This window comes from Scyliorhinus canicula, chromosome 8 (genome assembly GCF_902713615.1).
Source record: "Scyliorhinus canicula chromosome 8, sScyCan1.1, whole genome shotgun sequence".
In the NCBI taxonomy this organism is placed as follows: Eukaryota; Metazoa; Chordata; class Chondrichthyes; order Carcharhiniformes; family Scyliorhinidae; genus Scyliorhinus; species Scyliorhinus canicula.
Window position 1 is genome coordinate 1175221 of NC_052153.1, and position 19140 is coordinate 1194360.

At 42.5% G+C, this 19140-nt stretch overlaps 1 protein-coding gene across 1 annotated transcript in view; it reads right to left on the reverse strand.

Moving 5' to 3' along the window:
• cntln (centlein, centrosomal protein) overlaps positions 1-19140 on the reverse strand; it is a 578849-nt gene that overhangs the window by 81149 nt on the left and 478560 nt on the right. The window contains 1 exon segment of the mRNA XM_038803995.1: positions 18917-19102. Within this exon segment, the coding sequence (XP_038659923.1) occupies positions 18917-19102 (186 nt within the window).

Below are 19140 nucleotides of genomic sequence, written 5' to 3' on the forward strand. Positions count from 1 at the left end.
AATTAGGGAGAGAAGGGGAAAAGGATCAGGAGAGAATGAGGGAGATGGCAGCAATGAGAGAAAGGAAGGTGAAAAGGGGAAGGAAAACAGAAAGAGGAGAATAGGAGGGATGTGGTTGGGAGAGTAGAAGAGAGTCAGGGATAGGAAAAGAATGAGGAAGAATGAAAAAAGAAGAAAGGGGAAGAATTGGGGTGGTGAAGAGAGATGGGTGGGAGAAAGGGGAAGGAGGCAGTGGAGAATGGTGAGGAAGATAAGAGAAGATGGCAATAGAGAGAGGAAGGCAAAGAATGAAAGGACATGAAAGGGAGAAGGGTAAGAGGTAGAGGAGAAGAGGAAGAGTCTGTCTTTAGTATGTAAAGAGCTCTGCTGACGATGTCAGGCAGCTTTGTGAAGCAGGAAACAGCCATGGTGCTGGGAAAAGTTTGGCTTTGGAGAGGAATGGGAAGCAACAAGAGGCCACAAAATGGACAGGTGAGGAGTTCAGTACAAGAAACTGTGAAAGTCTAAACAGTGTGGATAACAATGTGCCATTGGTGAGAAAGGCAATAGGAGATGCAGTTTCTGTGGAGAATGGACCCATCACCAACTGAAGAAGCTCCATATGGAGCCAGGATCTTTCATAATGTTATAAACAGGTTCTGATGTTTGCATTATCTATACATCTTATTTAAAACCTTAGGTTTAATTAACGAATAAAACTCAGTGGAAAAAATCTCCTAAAATGGATACGTTTCAAACAACTAAATGTTTCATAAGCTTAAAATAAGGAACAAATTGATGAATATCTTAAGATCATCCTTTTCATCTTTATCGCTAACAGCACCGTAACCATGGAAGAATGTAGAATGGTGACCTGCTTTCAACCTTCCACTGAATAGAACTGCTCGAAAATAGGAAATTAATCCAGCAACAATGTGCATTCATATAGCACCTTTAATGTAGTAAAATGTCCCAAAATACTGCAGGAAGCATCATCAAACAACATTTAACACCAAGCCACATAATGTCAGGCTTGATCAAAGATGGACCTTTCAAAGACATCTTTGAAAGAGAACAAAGATGAAGAGCTGGAAAGTTGTAGGAAGGGAATTCCAGAGATTAGGGCGCTGGTGGCTGATTACACCAAAGTTTGAAGGATTAAAATTGGGGAGGCTCAAGGCGCTAGAATTGGTGGAGCACAGATATCTTGGAGAGTTGCAAGTTTCATAGATAGAATTTACAGTGCAGAAGGAGGCCATTCGGCCCATCGAGTCTGCACCGGCTCTTGGAAAGAGCACCCTACCCAAGGTCAACACCTCCACCCTAGCCCCATAACCCAGTAACCCCACCCAACACTAAGGGCAATTTAGCATGGCCAATCCACCTAACCTGCACATCTTTGGACTGTGGGAGGAAAGCGGAGCACCCGGAGGAAACCCACGCACACACGGGGAGGATGTGCAGACTCCGCACAGACAGTGACCCAAGCCGGGAATCGAACCTGGGACCCTGGTGCTGTGAAGCGATTGTGCTATCCACAATGCTACCGTGCTGCCCGGAAAGTTTGGAAGAGGTGAAACTGGAAGGGGCGAGGATGTGAAGGGATTTGGGTTTTGGCCGACCAGAAGTGCATCAGAATAATCAAACCTAAAAGATAACAAAGGCATGGACGAGAGGTTCAACAACGGAGGAGCTGAGACAGAGGTGCTTTCACTCTGATACTCTCAGTGTGAGAGATCTTTTGCCTTTAGATGGAACAAGCTGACAATTGTACAGATGAGATTAGGAGCAAAATGAAATGAAATGAAAATGAAATGAAAAGCAAAAAGCTGTGTCCTATCACTCGGCAGTCCGCCACTATGCTGTTCACTTCCTTTTCCTTACGGTATATGACTGACGATTCAAAGTCATCCTTTGCCCAGTTTAAATAAATTATTCAGTAATTTGAATTAAATACATGAATTAAAACAGTGCAGCAATTCTTTTATGCACATTTCCAATTATCCTGCAATTTGAAGTGAGCAACTTTTTATGTATTTCAATTACATCTTCAGATTTTTAAAACGGAGGTTCGTCAATTTAATCTGTTCATTGCACCCGAGCTCTGTTGGTGCATTATTGTCACTGTGGATCAGTGGTGATCCTTAATGTTTCATTACTTATTCAACTTGTACTTACTATGCGGAAAATTGAGACCAATGATTGAGTTTTAAAGTGAAAGTAGTTGGCGATGACAGTCCCTGCCCTGTTAGATTGCTGGCATGGCAGGAACCCTTTTAAAACAAAAGTTTGGATTGGCAAACTGTGGGATACTTACGTACAAGGTACATAATTGAAACTTTATTGCCAATCCATCCTCCTAAACGATCTGTAAAAAATTGCAGGAACCACAGAGGAAGATTCGTGCAGTGCCTTGAATGTTAAAAATTGTGCCGAAGCAATTCACATGCCGGTGTAAGGAAACAGTGTCAAACTAGGAAGGAATTGGATTGAAGAGGTTACTAAAGGTTGCAGGGATAGATTAAAAAAAAGATCATTACCGTTGAGGGAGGAAGATTTTCTGTGAGATGAAGGGAGTGTAAGGAATAATCTAAAGTTTAATTACAATTGTGGTTATGGATCACACTCATTCATAGTTTTCTAGTCTTCAAATACTTGAGCTTGTAATTACTGCGCCCCATAATTTACATAAAGACATGTATATGTTGCAACATCTGGAACAGGTGTGTCAGGACTGCTAGTAATATGCTAAAGACTGTCTCATTAGGTGGAGCAGGCACATATTTTGAAGCATGTATGAACTGAGCACCACAACAATAGCTACAACAGCCGATAGCACATTAGTCTGCTTGCTTCCTCTCACTTTATTGATTGATGTAATAATTTTTCCAAGTGATGCTGGAACAGCTATAATTAAAATCTGACCACATTCATACATTAATCTGTGGAGAGTTCACAGGGAGAGGATATTCCCGAAGCAAATAGCTTCCTTATTTTGAATTGTTCACTCGGCTTGATGACAAGTTGCCCCCAAGCAACTTAAACCTGGCACTTGACAGGAACTGCCACCTTGTCTAATAACTCTAATAAAGTTTGACCAGAGGGCACATTTTAAAATGCTGAAGTTTAATACTGTGCTAAAGATGACAGTGGCATCTAAATGCTGGTCTGCCTTCCCAAAAGAATGCATTGTAACGCCAACAATTAATCTTAATCATCATTTGTTATTAATGATTTATAATTGAATTCATGTTATTAGTATTACAGAAGGGCTGCATTGCAAAGCTGGGACTCTGCATGTATAAGCAACTCTTTAACGCAGTGAATGACACTTATGGTAACTGTCAATGTTTCTACAGAAAGGCCTTGAGCATTCTTTTAATCAGTTTCATATTCTAAAAATGCAACTACAAGTTTGTATGTGAGACAATGCGTACTTTTTTTGAGATTTTAAGATTTAAAATATCTGCAGAGTTTCTGGCAGAGCTGGTGAAGGATATGTCGCATATACTGATTCACGTTAACATGCCATTGGAAGGCGATCATAATCAGTTACAAAATATGCATTTTCTAACAAATAAAATCACCCTTTCAATTCAGAATGATCTAAATTCAGATCTGTCCTGCTATCAACAGAATGATTTTAAAAGCTTACAAAGAATATAGAAGAATGGTAAAAGTTGAATTCGGCCTTGATGTTGGGTTTTGGGGAGGAAATGGATGACGAGGGTCTGGTCTTTGTGGAGGAAACCAAAGCTTCATCTTCCCAATGTCTGCTGGGAGGAAACTGAGGCTCATCCAAGTTTGGATATCAAACAGGAACTAAATGAGGTGGTGGAGAGAGACAGCGAGGTATCACAAGTGTATGTATGGATGCTGATTCCATGTCTGCGCATGGTTGTTGCAAAAGATAGCATCAGGATGAGGGAAGGAGATGGTCAAGGAAAGATCCCTGAGGATTCCAGAGGTAATCGTGTGGGGCAGAAAGATAAAGCATTGCTGGAGATAATCTGGGTCTTATCAGATAGATGAGGGTGAAATCACACAAGGGCAGACACACTGACATTGACAAGGGAAGTGACATGTACAGGGAGGGTGGCATGGTTGACTATACGAAAAGCTGCAAAGCAGTTGAGGAGGATGAGGAAATTAATACTCTGAAGTCAGAATAACAGAGGGTGTAATTTGTGACTTTGGGTAGGGCTGTTCTGGTACTGTGGCAGGAACAGTAATCAGATCCGAATAGGGATTTGCAGCAAAAGATGGACAAAAAGTCAAGAGGCTAGACAAGGTAAGGAAGTGAGGAATCAGCAACATCTTCTGAGAATACATGACAATGACAGTAAAACAATACTAAGTATGCTTATCATGTCCCACCACAGTTTGTTGAAGTGCTTTAGTGGTTTATCATCATTGCCCAGCGAGAAGCACAGCGACCGTTAGTCTTCACTTCAAATTATTTCTCCACTTCCATTCTTACATACACTTGATTTGATTGATTTAGATTTACCCCATGGACCGGGGTACAGTGAAAAGTATTGTTCTGCGTACAGTCCAGGCAGATCATTCCATACATGAAAAGCATAGGACATACAATAAATACACAATACAAATTCATAGACACATACATCGGGTGAGGCATACGGAGTGCAGTGATACAACAGTAGAGAAGTTGTGTGGAGAGATCAGTTCAGACCATAAGAGGGTCATTCAGGAGTCTGGTAACAGTGGGGAAGAAGCTGTTTTTGAACCCTGTACTCTACATGTACTTGCTTGTTACCGTCACTTGTCAGTACAGCCATAATGGCCGCATTCAGATTTACTGCATCTCCCAGTTACTAAATCTCCCAGTTAAGACACCCACTAACATCAGAGATATACGACCATGGACAGAGAGGCAATGGGAAGATGGCGTGTGGTCAGAGATGGAGCAGAGGCAGCTGAGGGTTCACTTATTTTTGTACCATTCAGTAATCCTCAATGAAGATGCAACCATTTTTTAGACATGGTCCTCAGGATGCAGTCAATGTGGGTAAGATTACATTTAGTGTCTTGTGTTAGTCCTTTAGCTAATAATACCACGAGTGATATGTGCTCCTTATGAAGCTACTTGCACCTTTCTTTCTTCTCTGAATCAGCTGCAACATCCAGAAGCACGTTTCTCACAACCTGCCAACGGGAGACTTTTGCAGCGTGTATCCTGAATCACCCCATTTTTCACAATCAACAGCCAAAAGGCATCCACAATGGGCCAGTTAAAGACTTCACTGGGCAAAACAAGGAGCTCAATTGAGTAGAGATAACAAATGTGGAGGAGTGCAATGCTCGCCAGCCAGTTAGAGGGAATGTCTCACTGCTGAAGAGCCTGAAATCTTCAGCTCGCACATGCTGCTTTTAAAATAATAATGGGATAATTCTGCAGATGCCAGCTTGAGTGGAAAGCTCTTCAACACCGTTAACTATATCTTGGGGGACTACTTATCAACTTTGTGTATTCTGGGACATGTACCTCCTTTAGGGACGTCTGTAGTAGGATGGAGAAATTGGGTCCTGGCTTCATCCATGGACACAGACTGCCGCCAAGGAAGCCTTGTGCCAACGTTCCTCTTCCAGACTTGGCAATCAGCTGCAGACAACTTCACCATTCTCATTAGCCATTAAATGTGAGTGATTGTGGGTCAGAGGCCATTTTCCTGTCCAAGTAGATGCTCAGGTGGTGGGGCAGTGTCTCAGAATATGTCTTTTCTTTTAAGCTGCTCCTTCAAGAGTTTTCCTTCCAGTTTTGTAAGTGTCACTCTCTTTCTCTCTTACAATGCTGGCTTGTTTCCCAACACCGTACAGTACTCAGCACTTTCTGCTGTATTTTCACCATCATATTACTTGACTAAACATTTTGTGACTTGCATTTCAATAAATGCTGGGTGCTGTGATGCACAGTGTTGGCTGTAATCCAATTCTCAAATTAGAAATTTCAGCAGCATTTTTTGTGCCACTTTCTTGTGATGGCTCAATTCCAAATAATCTGCAAGTTTCACTTTTGTAATCTGAATGTGAACATTCAGCATATCGAAAGATCAGCCTTTTTTATGAATCAAAGATTCCATTTTACATATGTCTAAAATCAGAGAAAGTCTTCATTCTATGAAAGGAACTAATTGCAACCATTATATCTGAGTCACTGTGGATAGAGGCCACAGTAAGAAGTCTGAAACACCAGGTTAAAGTCCAACAGGTTTGTTTTGAATCACTAGCTTTCGGAGCACTGCTCCTTCCTCAGGTGAATGAAGAGGTGGGTTCCAGAAACATATATATAGTCAAAGTCAAAGATGCAATATGATACTTTGAATGTGAGTCTTTGCAGGTAATTAAGTCTTTACACGTCCAGATGGTGCAACTGGAGAGAGGGATAATCACAGGTTAAAGAGGTTTGAATTGTCTCAAGCCAGGACAGTTGGTAGGATTTCGCAAGTCCAGGTCAGATGGCGGGGGTGAATGTAATACGACATGAATCCAAGGCCGTACCCATGTGTACAGAAGGTTATCAGTTTCTGATTCTGCGTTGTCGCGCAGCCTGAAGGCCGCCTTGCAGAACGCTTACCCGGAGATCAGAGGCGGAATGCCCTTGACTGCTGAAGCGTTCCCCGACTGGAAGGGAACGTTCCTGCCTGGCGATTGTCGCGCGATGCCCGTGATTCATGTTGCATTACATTCACCCTCCCACCATCTGGCCTGGGCTTGCAAAATCCTACCAACTGGCCTGGCTTGAGACAATTCACACCTCTTTAACCTGTGATTATCCCTAAATCCAGTTGCACCATCTGGACCTGTAAAGACTTAATTTCCTGCAAAGACTCGCATTCAAAGTATTATCGTGCATCATTGAATTTGTCCATATACGTGTTTGTGGAACCCACCTCTTCATTCACCTGAGGAAGGAGCTGCCCCCCGAAAGCTAGTGATTCAAAACAAACCTGTTGGACTTTAACCTGGTGTTGTAAGTCTTCTTACTGTGCTCACCCCAGTCCAACACCGGCATCTCCACATGATAGCGGCCAGGCAGAGCCAATTCCCTGCACTGGTAGATGTGTCGATGATGGGGTTCTATCTCACAATGTGTCTTTTCTTTTAAGCTGCTCTTTCATTCGGTTTTGTGAAGTGTCTCTCTCTTTCACAATGCCTAATTGTTTCTGTTCAACTTGTAGTATTCACTATTTGCTGCTATATTTTTTCTATTATATCATTCGAGTAAACATATTGTGACCTGCACTTCAATACATGCTGCGTGTTGTGATGTCCCTGGGCACAGTAAATTGCTGTTAAGTAGTCCCTCCAAGATATAGCAAATGATGTTGAACTGCTCCACACAAGTTGCCATCTTATCCCATCATTATTTAAAAACAATAATCTACAAGCTGAAGATTTCAGGTTCTTCAGCTGTATGTTTAAGAACGGCCTTCAGTGTATGGAATGAAGTACTCCACATGCCTGATTATTTGTTCATAAAATCAAGGGAAAAGTAACAGGGACACAGTAACTACCAAAGGAGCTTATGGCCGATTTGAAAATGGCGTCCCGATCTCTCGCTACACTGAGGGGTTCCGGCGAGTGGAGATCTTCAGTGCAGAAAACAGAGTTATGTTCATCCTCAGCCCCGCATTCCTCACCGAAGCCCCCGATATAACCTGAGTGACGTTTGATAGCGTTGTATTCTTCGGTGCAATGCGCGCCGGCAAATACGCGGCTAAACACGCTCGCTATGAAACTTTTTCCCATTTAGTTAAATCATGCTCTGCTATTTTTTGGGAAAATTCTGCCCAGAATGTGCCAGCTGATTCCAGCTGTTTATTTGCTTTGCACATCCAAGTCCTCTGAAAAACATCACAGAATTTCACTTTTTCCCCTCTGATGCTACATGCATTCTTCATTGCAAATCACAAGTTGCCTGAGGTGCCTTTCCTCAGGCAAAAACAACCATAGGTGTTGTACACAGTCTGCATGGGATTCTCAGGCAGATCCAAGAGGAGCATCCATGAAGAAGTACAATGCTCTGACTAGAGCTGCAAATACATATTTGAGACCAGGCAAACTCTTCAAAGGAATATGGCAAGCTTCATTGCTTCATTTTTGCAGAGCTGAAACTAATTCACCATCGATTTGAGCTTGTTTAGTCCAATGCTACAACCTTCCCACAAAGGAATTGCTCTTTCATTCAGATGTCCAATTGAGGATCTCTGTTAATGGATATTGAAAAGGAGAAAGTTTTCACGCTGCAGTACTAACGCACAGTTTCTAGGAAGACACCTGTAAACAAAGCTTTGGTCAGCACATGGAGTGATTTATAGCAAATGAGGGGGGACTCTGGAATTTGAGTTGTGGGAAAGGAGGGCCAGTACTGGTCAGTGATGAACAGAAATAATAATCACAAAGGTTTAGTGGGGATGTGATAGATGCAGAGAATAGGAGAACATGTTGTAAGTGACATGTTACTGAATAAAAATACATAAATTAAAGACTTTTGGAATGAGGGTTATGAAAAGAGCATCTTAAAGCTAAGATTGTATTAATATTACTTAAATTGCATATTAAAATTGAAGCAATTTCAAGCTTTCGGGATCTATTTTATGCATATCCTTTGAAAGCTCACCTTAAATGTCACAACAACGTTTAGTTATATTGCATCTTTAATACAATAAAATGCTCCAAGGTGCTTCATAGAAACATGAGCAAATAAAGTTTAACATCAAGCCACATAAGGAGATATTAGAACAGAAGAGAAACCGATTGTGAGGAGAAAGATGTGGCGAGTTGAAGAGATTTTGAGAGAGGATTCCAGATCTTAGGGCCCAGTCAGGCGAGATGATGTTCAATAAACATGGGGTAGTTAAAATCTGTGATGTTCAAGATTGGATTGGATTCGTTTATTGTCATCTGTACCAAGGTACAGTGAAAAGTATTTTTCTGTGAGCAGCTCAACAGATCATTGAGTACATTAAAAGAAAAAAAAAATACATAATAGGGTAACACAAGGTACACAATGTAACTAGATAACACAAGCATCAGGTGAAGCATACAGGGGTGTAGTGTTAATCAGGTCAGTCAAAAGAGGGTCGTTTAGCAGTCTGGTGACAGTGGGGGAAGAAGCTGTTTTTGAGTCTATTCGTACGTGTTCTCAGACTTCTGTACCTCCTGCCCAATTGAAGAAGTTGGAAGAGTGAGTAAGCCGGGTGGGAGGGATCCTTGATTATGCTGCCCGCTTTCCCCAGGCAGCGGGAGGTGTAGATGGAGTCAATGGATGGGAAGCAGGTTCGTGTGATGGACTGGGCAGTATTCACGACTCTCTGAAGTTTCTTGCAGTCTTGGGCCAAGCAGTTGCCATACCAGGCTGTGATGCAGCCCGATAGGATGCTCTCTATAGTGCATCTGTAAAAGTTGGTTAGAGTTAATGTGGACATGCTGAATTTCCTTAGTTTCCTGAGGAAGTATAGGTGCTGTTGTGCTTTCTTGGCGGTAGCAGAGGCCAGACTTGGAGGAGCATAGATATGTCAGAAGGTTGTAAGGCTGAAGGAGATTTTCAGAGATGCATGCTATGGAGCCAATTGAAAACAGGGATGGAAATATTAAAATCGAGACACTTGAGGGCATGGTGGCACAGTGGTTAGCATTGCTGCCTATGGCGCTGAGGACCTGGGTTCGAATCCCGGCCCTGGATCACTGTCCGTGTGGAGTTTGCACATTCTCCCCGTGTCTGCGTGGGTTTCACCCCCACAACCCAAAGATATGCAGGGTAGGCGGATTGGCCACGCTAAATTGCCCCTTAATTGGAAAAAATAATTGGTTACTCTAAATTTATATTAAAAAAATCGAGACACTGCTTAACCGAGAGTCAACGAAGGTCAGCGAGCACAGGGGTTTCGGGTGAATGGCATTTGGCATGAGTTAGACGATGACCTCAACTTTATGGAGGGTAGAGGATGGGAGGGTGGCGGGGAGTGCATTGGAATGGTCAAACTGAAAGGTAAATGCATGGCGAGGATCACAGTGGTGACCAGGCACCAAAAGCTTCACTGCGACGTTTACATGGGAATGGTTGACATGGTCAAACTCATTTATAATGGGGAGAAGGTCAACACAAAAATCATGACCAGCAAAACGCTGGCACATTTAGGGAGTGTGTGCAGATAAGTTTTTTAAAATATATTATCGATATAGAAAAAAACCCACAGGCAACCTCACAATCAATGATATGTAAAATAAAGCATCAGCATTAATGCGTGATGCACCTTCCTCCTGTGTCAGATTGCCATATAAACTTTTTATTTTGTAAGTTATAATGTGTGCCTGCCACCACATTATCTTTTACACTTGTCTCCACATTAGCAGAACAGAGAGGCTGGAATCGTGTGAAATATGGTTAATATGTTGCGGCAGTGGTTAACAGAGTATATTTGGTTTCAAAGATTAATGAATTTTTTTCTAATAACTTAAACAGATGAAATATGATTAATTATGCATAGGTTAAAAGGAGCATCTCAAATCAGAGATATCACAGTAATATTGAGTTATATAACGGATCAGAATAAGTAATACATATTGAAATTTTAAATAAAATAGAATCAGATTGAGAATAAACCAGACTGATCAGTAGTAATATTTATTATTAGAGTTTAATTTGACTGACTATGGAGTTTTACAGAAGGCATTTGATAAGGTGCCAGATCAAAGGTTATTGCAGGAAATAAATCTCATGGTGAAGGGGGTAACATATTGACATGGTTTGAAGACTGGTTGGTGAACAGGAAACAGAGAGTTGGTTTAAATGAGTCTTTTTCTGGTTGACAGGATGTAACCAATGGTGTGCCACAGGGATCAGAGCTGGGCCTCAATTTATTATAATCTCTATAAATGACTGGGATGAAAAGACTGAAGTATGGTTTTTAGATTGGTCGACAACACAAAGATAGGTAGAAAATTCAATTGTGAAGAGGACGTAACAAGATGACAAATGGTCACAGACAGGTTAAGTGAGTGGGCAAAGACCTGGCAAATGGAGTACAATGTAAGCAAATGTGAAATTATCCATTTTAGTAGGAGGAATAAAAAGAGACTCTCTCTAAATGGTGAGAGATTGCAGAGCTCTGAGATGAAGAGGGATCTGGGTGAATCACAAAAGACCAGGTTCAGGACGTAATTCGGAAAGCTAATAGAATGTGGGCAATTATTGTGAGGGGAATTGATTACAGGAGTAGGAGGTTATGCTTCAGTGGTACTGGGCACTGCTGAGACCTCATCTGGAATAGAGAGTATAGAATTAATCTCCTTAGGGGCAGGCTCAAGTGTGTTAGAAGCAGTTAAGAAAAAAATTACTCAACTAACAGCAGGATTGGGCAGGTTATGAGAAAAGGTTGGAGAGGTTAAGCTTGTATCCGCCGGAGTTTCGAGGATTCAGAGGCGAATTGATTGAAACTATAAGATCCTGAGGGGTATTGACAGGGTGGGTGTGGAGAGGATGTTTCTTCTTGTGGAAGAAGTTAGAACGGGTCACTGTTTAAAAATAAAAGGTGGCCTGTTTAAGACAAGGATGAGAAAAAATGTTTTGACGCCGAGGTTTTGAGTCTCTGGAACTCTCTTCCTCGAAAGGCAGTGGAAGCAGAGACTTTGAATAGTTTTAAGGCGGAGCTGGATAGATTCTTGATTAACAAGGGGATAAAAGGTTATCGGAGGAGGGTAGGAATGTGTGGCTGAGGTTACAATTAGATCAGCCACGATCTTATTCAATGATGAAGCAGGCTCGAGGGGTCGAATGGGTGACTGCTGCTCCCAATTTGTACGTTGATATGTTTGTGTGCACGTATCAATGCTGTTTCCTTGTTATATATCCGGGGAATATGGGCAACACTGACAAAGCTGGTATTTATTGCCCGTCCCCTGAGCCCCTAAGAAGCTGGAAATGAGCCACTTTCTTATACTGTTGTAGCCAAATAGTGTTGGCACACCCACAGGTAGTATAGTCCATCCCACGGGTAGTATAGACCCACCCACGGGTAGTATACACACACCCACGGGTAGTGTAGACACACCCACGGGTAGTGTTGGCACACCCACAGGTAGGGTACACACACCCACATGTAGGGTACACACACCCACGGGTAGTGCTGGCACACCCACAGGTAGGGTCACACACCCACAGGTAGGGTACACACACCCACAGGTAGTGCAGACACACCCACGGGTAGGGTACACACCCACAGGTAGGGTACACACACTCACAGGTAGGGTACACCCACCCACGGGTAGGGTACACACACCCATAGGTAGGGTACACACACCCACAGGTAGGGTACACACACCCATAGGTAGGGTACACACACCCACAGGTAGGGTACACACACCCACAGGTAGGGTACACACACCCACGGGTAGGGTACACACACCAACGGGTAGGGTACACACACCCATAGGTAGGGTACACACACCCACAGGTAGGGTACACACACCCATAGGTAGGGTACACACACCCACAGGTAGGGTACACACACCCACAGGTAGGGTACACACACCCATGGGTAGGGTACACACACCCACAGGTAGGGTACACACACCCATGGGTAGGGTACACACACCCACAGGTAGGGTACACACACCCACAGGTAGGGTACACACACCCACGGGTAGTGCAGACACACCCACAGGTAGTGCAGACACACCCACAGGTAGGGTACACACACCCACAGGTAGGGTACACACACCCACAGGTAGTGCAGACACACCCACAGGTAGGGTACACACACTCACGGGTAGGGTACACACACCCACAGGTAGTGCAGACACACCCACAGGTAGGGTACACACCCACAGGTAGGGTACACACACCCACAGGTAGTGCAGACACACCCACAGGTAGGGTACACACACTCACGGGTAGGGTACACACACCCACAGGTAGTGCAGACACACCCACAGGTAGGGTACACACCCACGGGTAGGGTACACACACCCACAGGTAGGGTACACACACCCACAGGTAGGGTACACACACCCACTGTCGGGATAGTTCTTCTCACATTAGCCTGAAGCATCTGACCCATCAGCTGAAAAACTTTCATTCTCGCAACAGGTTTTCTAAATGGCAGCGGAAGTCAGATATCCCACAAATTTGGTTTACTTTCCTTTTTATTTTAATAGGACTTTTGCCCAAAGAAGCTGAGGAAAGGAGTAGAGGGGAAGAGCAGAGAGGTCATCACTCTGGAACCCGGGGATGGCAGGGGGAAGATGCTGAGGGGGAGTTGGAGAGGGCAGCAGGAGGAGAAAGAAAGGTTTAAGAATGCGTTTAGATTAGGCAGAGCCTGGCTTTGGAGATGATCATCAGTGCATGGCCAAGGAAAGGCAAGACGACAAGCTTGCACAACACTTGCACAGACCAATCAGCAAATACTGTAATCACAGTATTTTGTAGACACAGGGGAATAGAAATTCAAGGAGAAGAAGGTGGCACTGCATCCAGAGCTCTGCACAAAGTCCAGGAATAATCCAGAAATCTTCCAGACATTTTTATCAAAGAAAATAAAGCCCTTAATTTGAAACTGCTAATACCGCAGGATGGGGAACCCCAGTGTCGGGAGCTTCTCTATCTCTATCTTTCTAGGAGCAGACTTTGGAGGCCATTTATTTCAATAATGGAGATAAATTCAGAAGCCTGTCGAACATCCTCACAAGTTAAACAAAAATCTGGTATCAAGAAGTTTAGTTTTGAAACAGTTAACTACTTAAATAAATTTCTCGGAAATCAATCAGCTAAAACTGCCAGCAACTACTAAATGTCTTGATATGTGATAATCAATCCACTGCCACAAGAATGACCTCAGGTTCAATTCAGCTGCACTTTTGCTCTGTCTCCCTACACTTGTCCTGATCTGAAATACTGTACCTCCGAAACGATGCACTCTGGCCCATTACTATAACTTGTTTAATTGATAATTATGAAGGATTCAAGGTCAACACTCAATAACCTGGAAGGCGAAGACTCATGAGAGTCTTAATACAAAATGATCAGGTACAGTGGCCACGATGAAAAAAGATCCATTTGTGCATAAATCTGCATATTCTATTTCTAACATTTATTCTCGTTTTGAAAATGGACATCAATTGGAAGACTTTACTCATTTTTTCTTACTTTACATATTCCATCTTATCTGGGATCACATATATTCACCAGACTGATGAGGTGAGAATCGGATTCATTGCTTCAACTCCAGATTCCACAGGTACATTACAGCGCAGGCAGTGATTCACCTGATTTCCAACCACCCACCGGATAAACTGCACCATCTTCACTCAGGGCCTTCCCCACAGTTTTCCCCTTTAATGAACTTGCAATGTGGCGAATCCGTGTCTGACTTCATGTGTTAGCAAATTGGATCACACACATTCTCAATGGTTACTTCACCCTGCCTACTTCTCAATGTACAGAGAATACTGGACAATCCCAGCTGGTCTGACAGTATCTGTGGAGTGAGAAAGGTGCGAATGTTTTGAGTCAGATGACTCTCCAACTCAAAAGAGTGTTGGCTCCATTCTCTAATTGCTGTAAAGCAATTGACTTGATAATCTACTTTTGTGATGAACTTCAAAATATTGCAGAATGAATTACAAAACATTATGTAATATTTCAGAATGTCATAATTATCTTCTCCTTGGCCTATGACAATGACAGTTGATCCGATAGATAAAACAAGTAACTGATATAACATCAACATCATGGAAATGGTGCTACTGTGTGAGACACTGGTTATGGAAATGTATCAACCTCACTCACACTTTCACAGTCCAAAATGATCAATTCTCTCAACAGTTCTGTGTTGCACATTTCAGGTGTGAACACTCAAAGGAAACATTGCACCGTTGCCAATAGAAAATAATAAACTGGTCACATCATTTTGAACTGGCATGGAGTCTATGGTCCAAATGTCCTTCTTCTGTGACCTGATACATGTCACATTGACACCATTTCCAAATTATTAAATCATCCTTAAATAAATCTGTTAGAGTGACTAATCCATGGACTTGTATCTCTAATTTACAAAACTAAAAGTGTAGACATGGACATAGAACATACAGTTCAGAAGGAGGCCATTCAGCCCATCGAGTCTGCACCGACCCACTTCCACCGTATCCCCATAACCCAATAACCCCTCCTATCCTTGGTCACTAAGGGCAATTTATCTTGGACAATCCACCTAACCTGCACGTCTTTGGCTTGTGGGAGGAAACCGGAGCACCCGGAGGAAACCCACGCAGACACGGGGAGAACGTGCAGACTCCGCACAGACAGTGACCCAGCGGGGAATCGAACCTGGGACCCTGGAGTTGTGAAGCCCCAGTGCTATCCACTTGTGCTACCGTGCTGCCCACAAGCATATATTATAGAATCGAAGAATGGCTACAACACGGAAGGGATCCATTCAGCCCATTGAGTCAGTGCGACTTCTCTGCAAGAGCAACTTGATTAATCCCACTCCCTTGAACTTTCCCCATAACCCTGGATTTCTTTTCTGTTCAGGTGCTTATCCAATTCCCTTTTGAAAACCACAAATGAATCTGCCTCACCATGCTCTCAAACAGCACAATTCAGATCCACTTGCTGTGTAAAAATGTTTCTCTCATCTTCATTGGTTCTTTCGTCAGTCACCTTAAATCGGTATCCTCTGGTTCTTGACCTTGTTGCCAATGGAAACTGTTTCTCTCGATTGGCTGTCTGTGGAGCCCTCATCATTTTGAACACCTCTATCAAATCCTCTCAATCTTTTCTTCTCCAAGAGTAACAGTCCCAACTTCTCCAACCACCCTGCGTAACTGAAGTTCCTCCTCCTGGTACCGTTCTCATCAATATTATCTGCACTCTCTCTGAAGCCTTCCAATAAGTGCAGTGTCCCCAGCTTAGCACAATAGTCTATTGAGACCAAACCAGTGTTTTACAAAGATTCACCACAACACTCCTGCTTTTATACTCTATGTCTTTATAACATCCAGGATCTCATATACCTTATTAACTATTTATTTCAACTTGTTCTGCCACCTCAACAATTAGTGCACATAGACTCCAAATCTCTCTGCTCCTGAAGCTCCAACCCCCTTCTGGAATGATATTCTTTTTGTTTAATTGCCTCTCCTAATTCTGTCTGCCAGTTTTTCCTGCATTCCACCAGCCGACACCCTCCTGAAGTCTATCACCATCCTCCTCACAGTTCACAATACTTCCCAGTTTTATATAATCTTCAAATTCTGAAATTGAGCGCTGTAATCCGGGTCTAGGTCATTAATACATGCCAAGAAAAGCAATGGCCCTCAAACTGACCCCTGAGGAATTCCATCAGATACTTTCCTCCAGTCTGAAAAACAGCCATTCACCATTGCACCTGTCATTCAGCCAACTTCATAGTTGCCAATGTCCCTTTTCTTTGAAGCTTTGTCGACAAGCCTATTATATGGCACTTTATTAAATGTCCTTTGGAAGTTCATGTACATCACATCAACCACATTACCTTCAACAACTCTCTCTAGTTACCTCACCAAAATACCACAGTCACTGAAATACTTATTAGCCACATACACAATGGAGGAAAACATAATGGGAGGGATTTTCTGCTCCTGTTCTGATCAGGCGTGTATGATGATGGGAATAAAAAATCCTGCGGAAGGCCCAAACCGGGTTTTATGGTGACTTAAAGACTCAATTGTCCCGACCCACCAATGACTTTGGGAAACCCATTATCACAAATTTGTATCTAATTATCAGGCCATTATGTGCCCCTCCCACCGTTACATTATCCATTCACGTTGGGGTGAGTGTATTACTGTTCTCCCATGGCTTGCATCTGGCGGGAAGAGCGGCTGAAGGAGCTTTGCTGGGGGAAGAGTGTTCCTGGCACTGCCCCCTGGCACTGGCGATGGGCTGTTCTAATTCTGCTTTTGTGCACCAGGGAGTTCTTTAAAAATGAAGAAACAGTGATATAGCTCCAATTCAGGATGGGGGGGGGGGGGGGGGGGTTTGAATCAATGGCACAACAGGCTTGAGGGGCTGAATGGCCTCCTCCTGCTCCTGTATTCCTGCTATCATTCTGAAATATACAGCAATGACCAGTGTGGAAAGGTAGGTGTCACAGAAGCACAGCAAGGAATACCGAACAGATAGAAAGTTAAATCAATTATTGCAGCAGTGTAAAATTTGCTTTATTCATTATCTAACCGAACAAGGTGGTCAAAACAAAAACATGTCTCACTCTATAGTGTCATGTACACTTGAACATTCCTCACAAGACAACTAAATGAAAACCTGCAATATTGAAACGATCAACAATTGTCAAGTAGAAAACAATTCCTATTCTTTACTCAAATCTATTTACAGTCTGACTCAGGTTTATGAATCTGCTTCTTACCTACAAAATAAGATACAACTGTAGCTTTGGGCAAATAAGTCCCAGGTTTACCTATTAACAAAGCAGACTGTCCCCAAACAGCAAGATCTAAGCCATCCAGTTCATTAACAGCCATCCAAGCCTATTATTCTGTTTACTACTTAATAGATATTCACTACCACAATTCTGCGTTGTGTGTGCAGAGATTCAATTTGACCAAATCCCAGGTGCAAAGTAATCCTGATGGAGATTAACTGAATTTATCTCCGATTTCTCCTGAAAAGCATCATAGTGAGCAGATCTCTTGATGTTTATCATCTCATTTTGGTAATAAGAAAGGTAGAAATGCAGAAACTAGTAATTCATTCGTTCTCATTTCCTTTAACTAACCCATCCCTACCTCTGGCACAGCTGCATTCAGAAACCTTTAATGAGTGCTAATACTGTTTGTTAAAAAGAACACATTAAGATTGAACCTGTAGTATTCAAGCATGGGGACTGAAAGCTTGCAACGCTGTTAAGAAATCCCAGTCATGATCAATATTTGAGAAGATTAAACACTCCTGAGTATTAAGTCTATCCATCACAGATTTAATGCATTCATATAGATCACTTGCATGCATTTATCTCCAATAAACTCACTTGCTCTCTTTCCATTTTCTACAAACGTATTACCTTTCTGTTTATTTTCATGTAACAACAGCATTAGTAGAAACCGGCTTCTGCAATAACCTGAAGTGAATATCTTCAAACAAAAATAAATATCAAAACCATTCTATAAGTCTTTTGGTAATGTGACTGAATGGCTTGTATGCCACTAAGCCTTCTGTATCTCAGTGAATTCAGGGGAATAATTGACGTGATTAAAAGTGTTCAGGGATGGATACTTCATTTTAAGACAGCTCATCAACATTTATGGCTGTAAAAGATCAAAAAAATTGAAAAATAGCTTTCTATACAAGCCTTTACGGGTAAAATATGTTCTTACGAAAGTATCCCCTTCAATTCAGAGTGTAATTTTGGCTTTATTGTTGAATTATTTTATCTCTATTGAGACGATGGGCAAGATTTACCGGCAGTTCACACCGGCGGGAAATTCCAGTCCCACGCAGACGCACGGCTTTCCCGGTTGTGAGAGACGCAGTCACCGTTGACAATGGCGGGACAGGTAGATCCCGCTGGCGGGGCCACATCCCCTGCCGAAAATCACACGGCAGGGTGGTCAGTAAACCCCGCTTGATAGGTTAAAAGGCTCCTATTTGTTTAAAAAATACACAACCCTAATTATGGTAATTCCAAAGGAAATTGAAATTTTCTAAAATACCTGCAATCCACTAAAATTGTGCATTGCGGTTTCAACCCAGGAAGCAGTTAGCGACATCAACACAAAAAAACACATACTGCGGGTGCTGGACACCTGAAATAAAAACAGGAAGTGCTGGAAATACTCAGCAGGACGGGCAGTGTCTGTCAAGCGAGAAACAGAGTTAGCCTTTCAGGTCGGTGACAATTGATCAGAACCTTACCTTAATGAATATAATGAATTGTTCCACTCTCCCGTTAGCAAGAAAGAGTTTCTTCTGAATGACTCCCAGAGTTTGTTCACTCTGCAATGCCAGTCCATGCATTTGCTGCGATGCTGTTGTCTCCAGTTCTGACATTGCTGATTCTGCTTTAATTACTTTGGTTTTAAGATCATGCAGTTTCTGATTCTAGAATTGGTGGAAAGAAAATAATCAAGTAAAGTAAA